The 19,815-nt window shown below is 42.1% G+C and overlaps 1 protein-coding gene across 1 annotated transcript in view; it reads left to right on the forward strand.

The window, feature by feature from the left end:
• nkain2 (sodium/potassium transporting ATPase interacting 2) overlaps positions 1 to 19,815 on the forward strand; it is a 135,255-nt gene that overhangs the window by 91,458 nt on the left and 23,982 nt on the right. Inside the window, exon 4 of the mRNA XM_033649332.2 lies at positions 1,326 to 1,526. Within this exon, the coding sequence (XP_033505223.1) occupies positions 1,326 to 1,526 (201 nt within the window). The remainder of the gene's footprint in view (positions 1 to 1,325; positions 1,527 to 19,815) is intronic.

Consider the following 19,815-nt stretch of genomic DNA (forward strand, 5'->3'; position numbering starts at 1 on the left):
CATCACTCCAGATCTGAGGTCTTTACACTGACTTCCTGTCTGTCAGAGTCGACTTCAAAATGCTGCTGTTGGTTTACAAAGCACTTAATAGTTTAGAGCCCAAATGCATTTCTGACCTTCTGCCACGTATGAACCAACCAGACCTCTCAGGTCTTCTGGGATGGGTCTGCTTTGTGTCCCCAGAGTCAATGTGATGTTGACATCTTTCACAGCACAGTCGAAAACTTCTTGCTGGTGGCGCTAGATGAGAAGTTGGACGATCCCCAAACTTGTTTGGATTTATCCGCTGAATATGTGTTCCAACTTCATGGCAATCCTCCACAATATCACATAAAACTGAAAATGTCCGTCTCATGATGGCGATTGAGCAGAAGGCAGGGGATCACATCAGTCAGACGGATTCATCCTCTGGGGACTTTGAATGTCTCGACAAAGCTTCGTGGTACAAGAACCAACCAGGAGGAGACTCGAAATGACCACAAAGAGACGCAGAAAGACCACAAAAAGACACAAAAAAGTCACAAGGAGAGACAAAATGACTACGAAGTGACACAGAACAACAAAGAAAGAAACAATGTTATCTCAGAGTTTCATGGCAGTCCATCCAGTATTTGTTGAGATATTTCAGTCTGAACCAAAGACACTGCTGTTCGTATTGTCAGGTTGCTAAATTGGCTGTAAACCTCCTCAGTTATGGTGCCACATTCACATTAATGTGCCTCTCATTTTTTAATGGCATCCATACTTTTGGGATTGTGCTTCTTAAGGAGAAATAAACCAGGAGAGGAAATCATAGCTGTGTTGCCTGAAAGTGAAACAGTAGCGTTTTAGTTACTGACCCTCCTGTGACACCACAGCACAAAGCCTTTCTCTCGATTTCTCACTAAGAGCTTTTGGTGCATGAAGGAACCAAAACAAAACTGAGCTTCTCTCAGCCTCCATCTTTTCCTTTCTCTCTCCTTTCTCCAGCTTCCTCCCATCATTGTTCCCTCTCCCTCCCTTATTGTCCTTATCTTAACCCCGCCTGTGCATGATTCAGTTCTAATCTGAGTGATCCCACATCATCGGAATTATAAATCAGAGATCTATTTTTAGCCCGCGCCGAACCCTCTCCTCCTCTCCTCCTCTCCTCTCCTCCTCTCCTCCTCTCCTCTCCTCCTCTCCTCCTCTCCTCCCTATCTATTTCTCAGACCTCAATATGACAAACAGTTTGGTTTTAATTAAATCTTGGTTATAACCTGCCCTGACATTTAGTCTGCTGCTGCCTCGTGTCTGATGATGTAACTCAACTCCATCTGTCTGTCTCTCTGACTCTTTCTTGCCAGGACTCTGACCTTGTCCTGACGTTCAACCTGTCCATGCATCGCTCCTGGTGGATGGAGAACGGCCCGGGGTGCAGGGTGACACCCATCACTCCACCTCCCTCCTGGGCGCCCGAGGACCACCGATATATATCTATATCCGGCTGTCTGATGGATTTCCAGTTCATAGAGGTGGCTCACTCCTCGCTGCAGATACTCCTGGCTGTAAGTACTCAGGCTAAATAAGTACTTTCTAGTATGTACCCTAATTTCAAACTCAAGTATTGCTTTCTTTCTGACATAAAACTTAAAGCACCATTATTGATCTTTTTTACCACTTGTGGGAAATAAAAGAAGCTGTAAACACAACATTGACGTAGCTGTGTTTCTAAAAGCACATTTTATAATATTGCATAAGAAAAGCTGTTTGGAAAAGGCAAATCTAATAAAACGTCCTCTTACTTGAGGTGTTTTTCACTTTTGCTGAAAAAGAGTTGATGCGATAAATGGGTTATGTAAACGCCTCTGCTGAATAAAGCATTTAATTCACATGACTGATCGGCTGTTTCTACTGTCGGTGTCTTCTTATACATAAGAATTGTAGCCAAGGTTTATAAGATGCATCTATACATATGTAGATAATTAAATGAAAACATAGTCTGAACCAGCATGAACCAAGATGGCAACCCACTTTAGCTCATCACAGCTTCACCCCTTCTGCTTTTACCTTTCAAAATAAAAGCCCAACTTAAATATACTCAGAGCACCTTGCTAGGTCGCAACTCAACAAAATTACGTACAAAAATCATTGTTAAGTTGTCTTCATCTCCAGACAGCATGAAACATGGCCAAATACTAGTTGACATGAGAGAACAATTAAAACTTACTAAAAATAAATTGCTGAGGACTCTCTCTGTATTTCATCGTAAATGCAGGTCGCAACCTCTTCTTCTTCTACTCTGTTTACTGGTGGCTTACAGTAAAGTGTAGTCAACACCGCCAGCTTCTGACATGACTACGCTTTGTGTAACCTAATTGATTTGTAGGGATGCACCGAATATTCGATAACCGAATATATTTGGCTGAATATTGCAAAAAAACACACATTCGGTATTCGGTGGAATAAGTTAAAAGCAAGGCCGAATAACAGCGACATGTTTTGATAACACAATCAAACAGCGTGCCGTGATGGGCGGAGTAAAATGTCGGCAATGTGGCGATCTGCCCGTCACGGCACTCGCATTTGCGACTAAAAATAGTTTTGAGCGAGCAAAATAGGCTTAAATCATCGGCCATCGGCTTACCGGCGACAGAGAAGTCGACTCCAATAATATCCTTTTCTTGGCGTCATGACTGCCCAAAAGTACCTTTACAGCTGGGCCAGCCGAGCACAGGTATGTGACGTGTCAGAGGAGAAACGAGCCGTTCACGGCCCACTTTAGGGACTGTTCTTTACTTATGAAGAGACTGTCAGGGGAGGAGGGTGGCTGGTTGATTTTTATTTTATTTATTTATTTTATTTTGATCCCCCCTATGTTAATCACTCATTGATGCTGTTTTTGAAGTATGAATAAGTCAATAAGTAATTTATTCCATTGAAATATCATTGATGTATTATAGAAAAGTGATTTATCTTTTTATAAATGACAAAAGGCACATCTGCCTCATTTTCGCTGTGGTATCGTGATACTACTCAGAACCATGATATTTTCATTGGTATTGTACAGTGGGTCCTAATTTTGGTACCCTGACAACACTAATCTGGAGGGAGTTCATCTGCAAAACCTAATGAAAAACTAAACAACAATATTCAATCAATTCAATCAATCAATTTTATTTATAAAGCCCAATATCACAAATCACAATTTGCCTCACAGGGCTTTACAGCATACAACATCCCTCTGTCTATTCGGCATTCGGTACTCGGTATTTGGCCAAGCCTTTAATATTATTCAGCTTCGGCCGCAAATTTTCATTTCGGTGCATCCCTATTGATTTGCTTAAAAGCAGTTAATCAATCATCAATCAATCAATTTTATTTATAAAGCCCAATATCACAAATCACAATTTGCCTCACAGGGCTTTACAGCATACGACATCCCTCTGTCCTTATGACCCTCGCAGCGGATAAGGAAAAACTCCCCAAAAAAACCCCTTTAACAGGGAAAAAAAACGGTAGAAACTTCAGGAAGAGCAACTGAGGAGGGATCCCTCTTCTCTTAATGTAAATACATCTAATTCACTATTAATTTTTGTGACATTGGCTACGGTTACATGATGGCTTCTCACTTGGAATTGAATAAATCTGAATAAAATTATTCGGAATTAAAGTTTTTCCAGGTAGTTTACGTGAGAAATATACATTCCGAATGAGGGTTTACATGGGAAATCAGTTTAATCACCTTTTTTGGGGTCCGCGCAAGGTTAGGGGCAGGGAAGGTTTCTGATTGGATAGGGGGCGGGGCGGATGTTACGTGTTTACGTTTACCAGAAGAAAACACTGTAGTCCTCGTTCCGGATAACAAGATGCTTGACGACGCCGTTCTTAGTGCCTTTTTCGGGCTTGTTTTGCTTATATTCTTGAAGCAGCAGTACGGAGGAGGGAAGGTAGAAGGTCGAAGAGGAGAGGTAGAAGACCGTGCTTTGGGGAATGGAAACCGGTGAGTGCAACGAGTCCAACTGCTCTATCTCAGCCCGTTGCTATGCGCGCTATATACGTCATCGCGCCAGAAAGACCTGAATGAACTTAAAGAGGAATGAGTGTATACAAGTGTGAGACAAGATCACTTTTAATAGGAATGAACTTTAATTCCGAATGAAAAGGGAATTAAACTGTCCATGTAAACGCACTCATTCATTCATTTATTTTCCATAACCACTTATCCTTTTGGGGGCTCGTGGGGGCGCTGGAGCCTATCCCAGCTGACACTGGGTGAGAGGCGGGGTTCACCCTGGACAGGTCACCAGACTATCACAGGGCAGACACATAGAGACAGACAACCATTCACACTCACATTCACACCTACGGACAATTTAGAGTCACCAATTAACCTGCATGTCTTTGGACTGCGGGAGGAAGCTGGAGCACCTGGAGGAAACCCACACTGACACAGGGAGAACATGCAAACTCCACACAGAAGGGCTCCCCCACCCTGGGGTTCGAACCAGGGACCCACGGCCCCCAACAGGATAAGCGGTTATGGAAAATGAATGAATGAATGAACTGATGAAAGCAGTGAGAATCAGTAAACCCAAAATAAGTAGCAGAATTGGGTGATAATTGGTTTGACATCATGTATGTAGTTATCCACAGAGACTGATGTGGATATTTTTATGTTACTCTTGAAAATAAATGAATCCCAAAATAGAACTATTCCTCTAAGTTAGGACATTTAGTATGCTGGCTGTAAATTAAAAAAATCTGCTGTGTCATTGTGTTTGTGCAAACTGGGTGGATGTAACATACAGTAGTTAAATTCTGTTCTCTTTGTGATGTGTTTGTATGTGTGTGTGTGTGTTGCAGCACTTTGAAATGAATGCAATTATTAAATTGATGTTCTATACAGAAACACTCACTGATACATTTAGTTTAATGTATTCTAAAGTGTATTACAACCATGCCAACTTCTTTGTCTGTTGCCATTGGTTAGGGAATTGTGTGTGATTGTGCAACTTTGTGGTAAAATAAAGCACCCAGGCTCCATTAAGTTAATAACTTCATACCCTCATTAACATAGAATGGGCTGGATAAGCTGCTTTAGAGACTCACTCTCTCTATCTCCGTTTTTTTGTGTGTGTCTTTTTTGCCCGCTCTGTCTTATTTCATTGTTACAAAAAAACGATTTCCTTCTCTCTGTTTCCCCCTCTGCCTGTCGCTTACCCTCGCCCTCTGTATTTCTTCCTCTCCTGCACTGTCAAACTGTGATAATTAGCAGGATCAGAAGAGACCGCAGAGAGAGAAATAAAGAGCGGGAATGAGGGAGGCCTGTCACTTTTCATCCCAGTCTCCTCTGTACTGAAGCTCCGTTTTGTTTTTTTTCTCAGAGTGCACGCGCGCATATGAATACAGGCGTGCGCGCGATAAACAAACCGACGCTTCAGTGTGACTGCATGCATCATTACGCCAACAGAAAGAGAGGAAGAGTTTTGGGAGTTTCAGCATTTCCACCTCTTTTGTATTTGATTCTGCGTCTTCCTCCCTCACTTGGCATGACTGTCTCCCTCTCGCACCCGCTCTCCTCATGCACTCTCTGTCAATCGATAGTGGTACTTATAGTGTGGCTGAGTGCCAAGCCACCACACAGCTGTACCACTGTCTCGCTGTAATTGGTGTGTGGAAACACTGTCATGCTCCATGAGCACACACTCAACAGTCTGACTGGTTCACTGGCTGACTGGCCGGCTGGTTTACTGTAATTGGTGGAAACGCTGTCAGTGTCCTTAATGGCATACGTTCAACCAGTCGACTGGCTGACTAAGTGCGGGGTTAGGGTAGGGTCGGGTCGCACTGTAGACTGTATAAATAATGGACGTAGTCTCTGTGACGGCTCCCGACCATCACCATCTAATCACTGCCTGACTCCGCCTAACTCCTGGCTAACCCAAAAAATGGGCAAAGAGGTGGAGCATGGGTGGAGCTTAGGCGGGTAAAATGACGTCTGGTTGCTGAAACATGGCCACCCAGAGGCTACCAAGCTAACTAAAGCCCCTTTCACCCTGCCTGTTCAAGGCGGTATTATCATGCTGTTATGTTGCCACGTTGTGTTGTATATATGGTATGATCGCAGAATGGGGGGGCAGAGTTGTGTCGCCTTTAATCCGCCAAGGGAGGTAGTAACAGCGCCAAAACAGTGTCTGTATAAACAAGACAGTCTGCGGGATGGGATCATGGGCAGGTGTGATGTTTTGGCGACATATAATCTGTGCAACCCACTGAGGGAGATTTAAAAAGTGGCTTTTAGCAGTTAGCAGCTAATTCATGAGCTGGCTAATTAGCTACTCAACGAGCTAACTGTCTGCTTGAGGTTAGCTGATGTAGCTGGTATGTGAGCTGAGCTTGACATTGTGTCCTGCCTGAACCAACGCTATGCTCAATTTGAACTTCCTCTGCCAGTCATTTTTAAGGATCAAAGACTTAATTTCCTGCATTCTGGGGATTTTTTCCCCGTATTAATTTATGGTGTAAATGTCTTAAATGTTGTCAAAGTAAATGTTAAAACTTTACAAACTTGAAATAAGTAAACCTGAAAATAGACCAAATATTTTCTTGAGTGTGGGATAAAATATTTCAGATAAACACGTCAGGACAGTATGGTTTAGTACAGTAGGTCAGAAAGAGCCACTGAAGCATCTCAGCTGGATGGTCAGCTGGGTACGTGATGTACTGGTCGAACTGGATCACTGGTTTTGTCTCTGGTGTCTTAGTTTCAGGTTCATCAGGTGAAGAAGTTTAGGTTGGAACGCTCGCCAAGTCTTTCAGAGTTATTCTTAATTTCTACCTGAGATAAGAACGTTTATCTCATAAGAAGAGCTAATTAAGTGACTCATCATGTTGCAAGCTGATTGGTTTGCTCCCTGATTGTTACAGCAGCAAAATTACTGTTTTTTTTTTTTTTTTGAAGACTTAACTGACTGATTAGTTCTTCAAACTGCAAAACACAAAGGGTTGTCTTTATAATTTGGTGCAGAGTATGAAGATCTGAGCTGAAGCAGAGCATAGGGCTTCTCCAGGGAGCTCCGGAGTCCTCAGTGAAATGTAGGCTAACGCCATCACTGCCAGACTGCAGCACAGTGGGGGGAACAAGCAAGTCTGACTACTGTGATTACAGTTGTTTTTTTTCCCCTCTCAGCTTCATTCTACCTGCTAATAGCACAGAGTGATAATTAAATGACATTTGGCAACAAAAAACATCTAAGATGAGGCTTCCTGCTGGCTCAGTGGTCTAGAGTGCATGCCTGCAGGTAATTTAGGTGATTAGCATAACTTCAACCAGAGTGGAGGAACTAATCAGTGAAATCACCTACTGTTGTTTTTTGGTCGGAAAGACAACCTGCATACACCGAGCCCTGCACCGCACACAGCTGAATATCCTTATTTGTGCTGCTTCTTTGCTTGTTTCACTTATTAGCAACACTGATAGAGTTTACTGAGAGAATGTGCACAGAATACAACCACTGAGGAATATCAACACCCACAGTCAAGTATGTTTTCTCTAAATCGGCTCGTAGCCTTGACATATTTCTGGTGTGAAATCCAAATTGTTGAGATTTTTTTTGCCAAAATGGTCCATAACCAACAGGCATCAGAAACTTTAAGACAGTCATGACCCTTTGCTCACCCTGCACCCTTTCAAAGCAAACTTCTCAGCTGCACATTATTCTGTGTACACCAAATGTATGCATAATAAAAACAGAACAAGCAAGTCCCACTGCCAACACAAGATCCTGAAGAGACCATACTGAGAGTGTGCTACAGCTCTGTGAGGCTGCACCAAGGCGCAGTGGTGCTTTGAGCTAAATGCTAACATCAGCTGCTAAGGTGTGCACACTGACAGTGTTAACATGGTGAAGTTTATCAGGTATGATGTTCACCATCTTTGCATGCTAACGTTTGTATGAAGTGCAGCTAAATTAGTTTTGCTGGTGTTAAAGCTGGAGTAGGCAGTTATATTTTGGCGTCATTGGGCAGTGGATAGCAGGAGTGTTCCTGGTTTAAGCAGGGGGTGGGGGAGCAGTGCAGGAGCCCTTCTGTGCATGTCAGTGTGGGTTTTCTCCGGGTACTCCTGCTTTCTCCCACCGTCCAAAGACATGCAGGTTAATTAGTCTCTATGTGTCAGCCCTGTGATAGTCTGGTGACCTGTCCAGGGTGTACCCCGCCTCTCGCCCAGTGTCAGCTGGGACAGGCTTCAGCCCCCTGTGACCCCCAATAGGATAAACGGTTACAGAAAATGAATGACTTAATGAAAGGGCAAAAATCCCATAATTACCGTCTGAGAGAAAGCTTGACTTCTGCACCTCCTCTTTCAGGCTTTAGAAAATCTAGCCTGTGCCAGGAGACTTTGGCCAATCACAGGTCATTTCAGCAAGAGGGCGTTCCTATTGGCTGTCCTGTAAATTAAGATGTGTGTGCATGTCCCTTTGGTTAATGTCTGATTTAATGACAAAGAGTCCTGCAGAGAAAGTTGCTATTCCAGCATTTGAAACAACTATCTACACTGCAGAGCAACCCAAAAAGGTCCAAAAGAGAGTCTGACAAAAAAACAAAATAAAGTATGTGTCAGCATCAGTAGGGCTGCCCCCCAATAGTCAACCAGAAGTTAGTCGACCAGAAAGGTCATTAGTCGGCAAGATTTCATTGGTCACTTAGTTGCAGAAAAACAAACAAACAAACAAAAACAATTGTGAAACTCTATTAGGAGCTGCGCCTTCTCAAAATAAATCAAAACCTATATGATGGGACCATGTGGGGATTTAATTTGAAAGGACAGACACAGGAAGTGTCCACGCTCAGCAGTCAGACAGGACTCAGGTTAATTTCCAGGGCTGGTACCTGCGGTTATTTCACAGGCTAGTTAATAACATGTCGGGCAGGAAATCCAAAGTACGGGATCATTTTGAGAAGGTGAAGGACCAACCCAAGGTGATATGTAAACTCATCTTCATTGGTCGACTACAAACATGACGTATCATCTGAAACATGGAAGTAGCTACATGCCCATTAGCCCACAGCGTCATTAACAGGCGGCTCGCTCAGTGTGTGACGTGCACTTGTAGATAAAATATAGGCCTATATTAATGAAGGTTCATTAGTATGGTTTTGTATTTCTCTGTAATGTAGCACAGTGTTAACAATGTTACTGATACTATTCTTTCTCACACCTTCAACTCAAACCACCAAAATATATCATTTAATAATTAAATTAATATCATAAACATGCGGGCGACTAGTCGACTAATGGACCTAAATAACAACTATTTGTTGACTAGGAAAATCCCTAGTTGGGGGGCAGCCCTTGATGTGTCCTCTTACAACGATCAGTAAGATGGCCGTGTTTTTAATGACCACAACCAGAGGACATACTGCACTGTCAGTTCTGTTAATTCAGCCATTGACACATTGTAATATTATTAAAGGAACAGGACAACAACAACTGAAATGGTTTCTGGGTTTCCTTGTTCATCATTGTGTAAACAAATGGACTCATTAGCATATGAAGTGTTGTTTTTATTTTCATTGCCTGAATTGAATGTGACATTGTTGTCGTTGACCACAGACAATGATGCCATGTTAGGGTCGTGTTGTATTCATGGGAGCAGCAGTGGGACCAGATTGTTTTCATTGCTGTTGTTATTCAAAGAGAAAGACAAGAGAAAGAACAATGCATGAGAATTGAATGTCAGTCAACCAAGGCAACCGTTGTGCTCTAAAGCACTAATCCCATATTTTCTGAATATGTTAAACCTCCATTTTTTTTCCTTCTTCAGATTAAAACAGGTTAAGAACTTCCTGAATCAATTAAAGCAAAGCTGAGAACAGGGAAGGTAAATGGCAGCTGAGCGAGGTTGATACCGGGTGTTCATTGGTGATTCATTTCTTGTGTGCAGTTTTACACCATCATCAAACTGCACAAACTAATTTAGATGAAAGTGATTAGATGTAATTATTGATTGTAGCATTGCAGCGATTTTTCAGAGCAGCTCTGACCAGCTGACAAAATATTCTCATCTCAAATAATTCACAGAGAGCAAAACATTAGTTTGAGTTTAAGTGGGCATCTTCAGCGCAAATTTAATTCAATGAATATGACACCTTCATCACGGCACAATTTATCTGCAGCTGTAATGGATTCTCTCATTTTAGGTGAATAAATTTTCATAATAGAGTAATGCATCCAACACAAACGAGATCAGCACACAGGCGGACAACAATTAGGATTCCTCACAAACAGTGTGAAGGATGTGGGAGTAAATTCATTATGGATCTAAATTACGTCATGATCCTCTGAAATCTTGGTCGTACATCAACCTGCGAGCTGATTCAGTTTCTACAAACCTTGAGGGGGACTCTGCGGTGGTGTCAGCACTTTCTGCTGCGATTGTTTTGGCAAAATGCAACCCCACCTTCCTCCTTGGTGGAGGACCGACTGCGTCACCCGGTGACTGACCTATAACTGCCTCCCCCATGGCATCTGTCCTTGCTTCTCTGAAAGGTCTCCTCCCGCGATGCTTCATTTGAATTTTTGGGTCTCAGGCTATGCAGAACACACACTGTAGGTTTTCCCTGTCCGTATCGAACACCAGCTGTTTGACATTCAGCTAATTTCTCCCTGAGCTCTTTTCAGAACTTCCAGGTGTTATCAGGATCTCTGCTCAGGGAGCATTTGGGACGTGATTATTGTAGGAGAGAATGATGATTCAGTTATCTTTTTTCAGTTTAATGACATTTCTTTGCCACTTGCCAAATGTAGCCTCATGCTTTTATGGGATTCTTGATCATTTTGGGCGCTGATGTTGAAGCATTCAGTGTGATATATCCAGTCATTTCCAGATATCTTGATACTGTATGCTACCTCATAACTCTGGTAAAAAAAACCTAAAGAACAGAAAACCAATGCCCAATTTAAATCCTAATATAATTATCACTTTGATTTATTTTCTATTAAATGTAAAAGTACAGATTCCCATTGTGTGATAGGAATTCATTTCAGTGCCTGACGGACTCGGCTATCTACAATAAGTGCAGTTTTTACATTGTTGTGTGGCTCTAGGGATGAAAATATCTGCCTGCAGTTGGTCAGTCGGTCTGTTGTTTCACCCCTTTAGTCCACACTGAAAATTCTTAACATCTGCTGGACAGATTGCCGTGAAATTTGGTACACACATACAGTACATTCAAGGTCCCCAGATGATGCTCTGTGTATGACTGATTCATGTGTGACTTTGGTGATCTCCTGACTGTTATTCTTGGTGACATGAGGTTGATGTTTGCGGTTTTATGCAAAATGTCTCCACATCTGTTTGACTGATTGTCATTGAATTGGTTACACACATTCATGTCCCCCTCAGGATGAACCGTAATAACTTAAGTGATAGTTTAACTTTAGATATAGAGCTATCATCAGGTCAAAAACACCTGCAGATGTTAGCATGCTAAAGCGGGGCTTATACTTCTTTGTTGAATTGATGCAGTACCTACAGCACAAAGTCTGCGTAGGTGCTAATCCTATGCCGTAGCATTGGGTTAGCACCTTCCAGATATGTAACTATTTTCCTCAGTGGAAATGAAGCTTTTATTTACCTTAGTTTCACAGATAAGAAAAAGTAATTTGCAAAGAAGCCCCCACAAAATAGCATTTTAAGGCTAGGCTAATTTATGCAACTAGAATTTTGTAGAGTTATCTTTGTTAAATGTTGCTTTTGTCCATGGCATGATATGACTAGAGGAAAAGTCTGGTAGCAGCTAGGCTAATTTATGCAATGTAAAACGTCATGAGTTTATGCTAATAATGTTAACTTGTTGTGTTTGTGGCAAAAACCTGTCAAGCAAAAGACGTTTTGTCTGGGAGCCTTGTAACGCTGTGTTCAGACTACGAGCGACAATGCAACAGCGTGACCAGCTACATTATCGTTGAGTCACTGCTGAAGTGTTGCTCAAATGCTAGTTAATGTAGTTATGTTGTCATGAGCTTGTGTGTTTATGTTGCTGGCCACGAAGCACTTCAAGTAAATGTCATTTACTTATTTGACTTTGTTTAAAAAGAAACTATGCTTCTGATCAGCGTTACTTTATGGCTTCGTTTGACTGGCTTTCATTCATAAAGACTTGTAGCCCGTGTCACTCATAGTGTGAACACAGCTTTATAATGGAACCAAAGTTTGTACTTTGTCTGAAATTGTTGCTGTCAAGCCACCCTTTACATGTGTTTTAAGACACACAGACATACGAACGCACAAGTATATGCTCACAACGGCGTAGGCCACCACTGTAAGCTACAGGTACAACTATAAATCAGCCTTTATATGCTACACTAAGATGGTAAAAAAATAATTGGAAAGACTTTGTAAGACTAGAGAGTGCATCTGCAGTGCAGGAAGCCAAATTTGGATTCATCATCATTGCAAACATTTATTCAGAACACTCTGTTCAAGCTCTGAAGGGGAAAAATGTTACAGTCAACCAGCAGAGAGGCACAAACAGGTACATTTGACAGTTTATTACCCATAACATTATTCTTCTCTGCCTTAAGATAATGCCACCAGGTTTTGCTGACTCACTGTTGCTTAACTAACTACGTTGTTTATCATGGCAACAAGCACCTGCTGCACAGTATTTTTAGGAAATGGGATAAAGACAGTCTTCCAGCCTCCTGGGACAGTGTGTGTCACCGTGCACATAAAACCCCATTAAAATGGTTTCTGCTCTGAATGAGGTACATGCCTCTGTGAGGTGAAGTGGTGAGGTTGTACAAGTTATTGCTTGTCAGGCTGATCAGGGCAGGGACCCCGTCCATGCTGAAGTGGTGCTATTTCCATTTCCACTCGTCACACCGAACACCCTTTAGTATTGCTGCGGTAACTAGGTAACCCTAATCTACAGACAAAATGAAAAAAAGGGAACAGTGAGAAACCTGGGAGCGGCTCACTTTAATTCAGTCCATCCAAATGCAGACAGATGCTGCAAAGCAGGGAGAAATATCGACAACAACAAAGAGGGACAGGGGAGAAGCTGAAATACATTTTCTCATTCTTTATTCTCACACGCACACAAACTGTGGTCACTCACCATTACTACTTGCTAATAATTCATTAGCTCCTCAAAGTGGTATTTGAAATATAGTAAGTGAAAGCTTGAAGAGTGGACAGAAATTGGAGGATAAAGGGACAGTTCACCCCCAAATCAAAAATACATATTCTGCCTCTTACCTGTAGTGCTGTTTATCAGTCTAGATTGTTTTGTTGTGAGTTGCAGAGTGTTGGAGATATCAGCTGTAGAGATGTCTGCCTTCTCTCCAATATAATGGAACTAGATGGCACTCAGCTTCCAATCCTCTGGTCTCCTCCCGAATCACCCTGGTGAGCAAGCAGCTTTGCTGTGTTGACACTGCCAGTGGTGCTAATAGTGATGCTAAAGGGTTTTTGTGGCTTAAAATTGAGTCACTTATGTGGGGGGAGACCAAAGGATGGGCACAGCAGTATGGTTGGGTCGGGACATCAAATGTTTGGTGCTGCTAGCTAGCTCCCACCAGACCAGAGTCGTGCACAGTGCGGTAAACTGAAGACTGAGTGAGTGCGACCTTTCCTATCTGGTGTGTGGTTGACTCACCACTAAGCCACAGCTCTTGCCGCTAACGACAAGTGCGCTCGGACTGGGCGACTCCGCTGGACATCCCTCAGGTGTCGTTCTGTTGGACTACTTGGCCAGCTTGCTCTTCTCGTGGTTGTTCAGAGTAAATGCGTATTTACATGAATAATTCGTGGTGCTGTGTCAAACACTTTCTAGTCTCTGTTTGTCTTCACAACATCTTGCCTCTGGCGTCTTCCTTGTGGCGTGCCTTTTTAGCTCAAAGGCCCCTCCAGCTCTTCCTCCAGGTGCAGCTAATTGCGGCTAATGAGTCAATGCCACCAAACCTCAAGTGTAACGTCAGTGCTGACCCTGCGTCCTACCACCTGCCTAAACCCACCACACATTCATTAAACTACCAATAAAGCTACCATAACGCCAACAAAAAACATTCTCCATGGTTAGCCAGTTAATGGTTAAGTGATTAATGCTTAACCATTAACTAACCATTAACATCCCTAATGATAATAATGATGAAGTAATCAATGAATCCTCACAGATTCAGTTTTCCCAGCAGTACCTTTGGTTGTGTTTGGTTTTGTCTTCACTTCCCTTTTTCTCATTTCACTTCTTGGCAATATAATAAGCTGAAAGCCGTGAGCTTGAATGCATGAGTCACTGTGAGGGAAATATTGCAGACTGGAAAAGAAATAAATAAAGTTACCTTCAAGGTCAGTGTGCAGTGCTGTGGGCTAAGAGATGTGGATGGTTGTTTGGGTGTTTTTGATCTTAATCTTAGTCATATCAGCATCTGTTGTTGGAGATGTTATTCTCTACGTTAGATATAAAATGTCTTATGAAGAACTTTTTAGCCCTGCAAAACTCAGAGTGATAGATACTTGAGTGTTCAGGGTCCATGAACAGCAGGATAGTCCAAATATAACTGCAGGCACCAAACCCACTCAGACCCAGAACTCTAACAAGAAACAAGATAAGGCGCACACACGTCACAACTCCACAGCTGATATTGGTGCACCCCCGCTATCTTATTTGGGTTCCTTCACATCAAGAGAAGATCAAATCAGGCTTATTGTAAACAGGATATTATGTTTACATGCAGCAACACAGAAACGGAATACTTGAGTATCCAGAATATTAACAGGATATTGATGTGCAGAGAAACGCACTCTGTCACAGCTGATCAAATGTTCTCTATCGCAGGGTGGCACGGCTCTCTGCACTCTGTTCAGTGGTACTAACAAAACTGCACCCAAAAGTAATTTTCAGAGGCAATGAGCCTGCAGAAGACGGAACGGGCTTCGGTTCAGCTTTTACAGCATGTGACAGAAAACTCCCCAAACTCCCGAAAGTCTTTTAAACAACATTTTGACTTTGTGACATTAAAAGTGAACACTGACGGTGAATCATGTAAGCTGGAGTAGCAGCGGACAGGTGAGGCCGTCTGTGGCAGGAGGTCATCTTAAAGGAATACTTAACTTACTTCATTTCTTTATCAATTACGCACCCATGTTATGTTGAATTTGTGAAAAAGAAAATGTTTCGGTTTCTCTTGCATGCCTTCACTGTGAACGAAGAATCCAAAAACTGAGAATATTCTTGATGAATTGAAGTCATAAGGGTCTGCGTTTAACAACAGGAAAACTCCATCAAATCATGTGTTTACAAGCTCTCACACAACTCGTGCCTTATAACCCAAGTCTTATTTATCCAGTCGTATGTTCAGTAATTCTCAAACACCTGCATTTTTACTAACACCTTACAATTTAAAACACCTCAGCGCTCAGCAATAACAACTTCCCTATTGCCTGGGGCAAGTAAAATTACACGATGGGCTTGTCAATCTAGCAATAAAGAATTAAACATGTTGACTTTTCTGGAGCTGATGATAGGAAGTAGCAAAGGAGTGAGCCATCTCACTTCCATCTCTTCTCTGTTGAGATGTGCACATGCACAGTACCTGTCTGGCTTTTACGAGGAAATGACGACAGGTAAAAAAAAATTATTACCTAAAGCGCAAGCTAGCATTTTAATTATCCTGGAAACAAGAGTTTAGTTGGGTGGGGTAAGACGATGTGGGCAAAACTCCAACCATGTGTTGCACAGTTTGTCATAAGTTTGAGAGCAAGGTTGATAATATGGGGTTGTTATTCACGACGGTTAACTTCAGTCTTTGTTATTTTGATAACTGATGATAAATAACACAATTAGACTCCGGGCAAGTAGATTTCTGACCCACTTGCCCAACCGAGCGAGTTACAACAAAAACATTTACGTTGAGCCTTACACTTATGCATCATTATTCTCGTGCACGCAAGAGAAGCACGCCCAATGGAACGCACAAGCAGAGTTCAAATGCACACACTTGCCCATGTGTGCTACTTGTGTGTGGCAGTGTTTTGAATAGTAAAGTTTTAACAAAAATGCATGTGTTAAGGAAGCACTGAGCGTACGACTGGATAACCAAGAAATGGATTATACTGCAGGAGTTCTGTCAGAGTTTGTAAATGGATGTTTAGATATAGTTTTGCTGTTGTTAAACATGGACCCTATTTACTTAAATTCATCAAGAATTTTCTTACTTTTTGGATTCTTCGTTCACCATGGAGGCATGCAAGGAAAACAAACTTTCATCACAAATCAAGTTTTCTTCACGAATTTGACATAACACAGTGTGAGTAACTGACACTAACACAAATGGTCATGGAGTCATTCAATTAGGCGCACATACAGTGGTGGAAAAAAGTTTTCGGACACCCCATGCATTTGTGAAATATTGCATTAAGAATCACTCTTAGGTCTTCAAGTGCAATTTCTTTTAGTACAGTCACAGCCAAAATACTAAATAAATCCTAAAAAAGCCATTAAAAACTTAAAATTGATTGGTTCCATAAAAATACATAAGAAATTTTGAGTATTGGGTCATTTTGGTACCAGTGATGAAGGTCGTTCTTTTTATTAAAAGACACAATTTTTGTTGCCAAGCTTTGTGTCTACATAAAGCCAGCACATTTGAAAGTTCTTCAGACACAAAAATGGCTAAAACAAGGAACCTAACGCAGGAAACACGCCTGAAGATAAAGATTCTCAGCCAGGAAGGGTACAGCTGCCGCCAGATAGCCAGGAAGTGCAGATGCATTCCTTCAGCAGTTGGATACACTCTGCAGAAATACAGACGAACCAACAGCTTGGAAGACAAACCAAGATCTGGGCGTCCAAGGGTTTCTTCAGCAAGAAATGACCGCATTCTGATCCGCATGTGCAGGCAAAACCGCCGAATGACATCACAGGAGCTTCAGCAGCAGTGGTCAAACCAAACTGGTGTCCAGTGTTCCACCCGCACTGTACGTGGCCGACTTTCAGATCATGGCTTAAGGTCCTACAAGGCTATCAAGAAGCCCCTGATCAATGAGAGACAGAGGTTAGCCCAGCGTCGTTGGGCCCAGGCACACAAGAACTGGACAGCCAAGAATTGGAGGAAGATTTTGTGGTCAGATGAGTCCAGTTTCCAGCTTTATTTTCTTCCTACTAATGTGAGGGTACGCAGAAGGCCAGGCGAAGCATTATCTCCAGCATGTACAGTACCTACTGTCAAGCATGGTGGAAGCAGTATCATGGTTTGGGGATGCATGAGTGCTGCTGGTGTTGGTCATCTCACTGTCTGTGATGGCACATTGAACTATACCAAGTATTGTACCATTCTCGAAACCCACATGCTCCCTTCTGCGCATGCACTGTTCCGTCGAGGTAAAAACTGGATGTTTCAACAAGATAATGCCCCTTGCCACACATCCAAGGCCAGTAGAACTTGGCTGCAGGAGCACAGTATCCAGGTCTTAGAGTGGCCAGCTCAATCCCTGGACATGAGCCCCATTGAAAATCTGTGGTGGATTATCAAAAGGTCTGTTTCAAAGCATAAACCAAAGAATTTAGAAGAATTAAAAGCAGTAATTCAAGAAGAATGGGACAAGATTACCCCTCAACAGTGTGAAAGGCTCGTGGGGAACATGCCAGCCAGGATTAGAGCTCTACTACGTGCCAATGGCAGGACTACTAAATATTAATTTGATGATGTGATGGTTTATTTATTTTTTGTTCAGTTTTGAACACATTCTCTGTTATTTGTTGACTTTGATACCGACAATGTTGAGAACTGACATATTGAAACTGTCAAGAATTTAGTTTTGTTAGTTTTTCTTGTAAACAATAAAAAAAAATATATATATAATTTGTATTTGTTTGTATCTGTCTAATGCAGCCACACCTTTTGAAACACAAAAAAGATTTTTCCACAAATATTTCATGATAATATTTGAGATTGTGTAAAATTTTAAGGGTGTCCGAAAACTTTTTTCCACCACTGTATTAAGGATACTTCTTTCTGTAGCTCTGAGGTTTTCTATGATGGCTTACCAAACAAAGAGACAAGAATATAATTCAAGAATATAAGATGTTCTCATGTCAGTCAGAACGATGCATCAAGGAAATGGCAGGAAATGGCAGGAAATGCAGTTGACAGCTGGTTTGAAAGTTGTTTTTAGCATCACACTTGATGACAGCATGAATGTGTGTTACGTACATACAGGATAAGCTGTATTGGAAAATGAATGAATGAGTGATTGATAAACAAAAAAAAAAACATGTTGCTAACCCCTGTTCTAATATTTGAAAATAAAACCCTTCTTATAAACTGCTGTTAGTGGCAGTGACAGCTGAGATTTCACAGCCAGTGAAGCTTATCAGCGTCTTCAACCAGTGGTAATTTTCGAAGCATTTCCGATACATAAGGCCTCCTATGTAATCCAAATTGATTTTCTCATCACTGCTGATCCCCATGCTGATACTGACAGCATTGTCTACTTCCAATATTTGGCTCAGCTTTAACAAAACTTATCCCCCGCTGAGCAAAACACTATATTTCTATGACTCATGTACTTGTCAAAGACAGCAGGAGAAATGGAGGGAGAGGAGAAATAACGAAAAAGGAAGGAAGAAAATAGATAGTGGAGGAGAAGAGGAAGGAACAGGAGCAGGAAGGAAATACTGAGAGGGAGAAAGTGAGAAAAGCAGAGAGGAGAGAGGTGCTTTGGGAGCTGAACATTATTTAGACTAAATGAGGTCAAGACCTTGAGATATACTCTGAATCTCAAATGTAGTTGTTCACATTTGCAGTGTGTGTTTACGTGCTTCTGCATGGCCTTGTGTGTGTGTGTGTGCGTGTGTGTGTGTGTTGGCATGTGTCCATGCAGTCAATAGAATACCAACCAGGTCAATGTCATTTTTTCCTGCACTTAAATCCTCCTTTGGACAATCAGGTCTCTTTATTCAGGGTAATGTGTGAGTTTAACGCCTCACACAAACACACACACACACACACACACCTCCATCACTGTCTGCCTGCCACTCCGCGTCTCCGTCTCTCGTTCCTCATCTGTCGTCGCGGGGTAATAAGGTCATTAAAAAGCCGACCTTACATTGACCGCACCTTGCTGCATCTTCGCTCCAATCAGCCACCTCCTACAGGTCGCCTTGGAAACAGACAGCCAATGGGAGAGCGGATCAGAGAGCAAAGGTGTTCTGCTAGTGAGGACTGCTATATCACTGTCTAAACACTGCACACACACACACATTTGGTGCTACCTTTTTTTGTAGCTATCGCAGCACATGAGCACACACAGCACTGCTGCTCCTTTATTGTTCAGTCTGCAGCCGTTATGTGTTCAGGTTTGTGAATGGCTTCAAACGGAGGTGAGACCGTGAGAGAACAATGTGAGGTACACCTCTGCGTTTGGTTACAGGCCCGGCACAGCAGAGACGTGTCAGAGTGGGTGGCGGTTTTCATTTTGACGATAGCAACAAATATGAAACTATCTACCTTGGCGTCGTAGCATCAGCAGAGCAATACAGCTCCTTTTTAAAAACATTGTGAAATGTTTTTAACAGTCGTATGTTATGATGACGAGTATTAAACCAGTGTTAGTGCAGCTGTGGAACCATGAAACTTTAGGCTAACCTTGAGGTTGTCATTGAAGATACCAGTCTTCCTGTGTGTGTGTGTGTGTGTGTGTGTCTCCATTGATTCAAGTGCTCTATTTTGGAGCAAAATACCACAGAGCTGTTCTGCTCCACTTACACCAACACCTGTTTTCTCTGTCTGTTCCAACAATTTGTTCAGTGTGCTTTCTGTGTTATCTCTTTATCTGTCTGTCTGTCTGT

The sequence above is a fragment of the Epinephelus lanceolatus genome, chromosome 13, assembly GCF_041903045.1.
Source record: "Epinephelus lanceolatus isolate andai-2023 chromosome 13, ASM4190304v1, whole genome shotgun sequence".
Taxonomy (NCBI): domain Eukaryota; kingdom Metazoa; phylum Chordata; class Actinopteri; order Perciformes; family Serranidae; genus Epinephelus; species Epinephelus lanceolatus.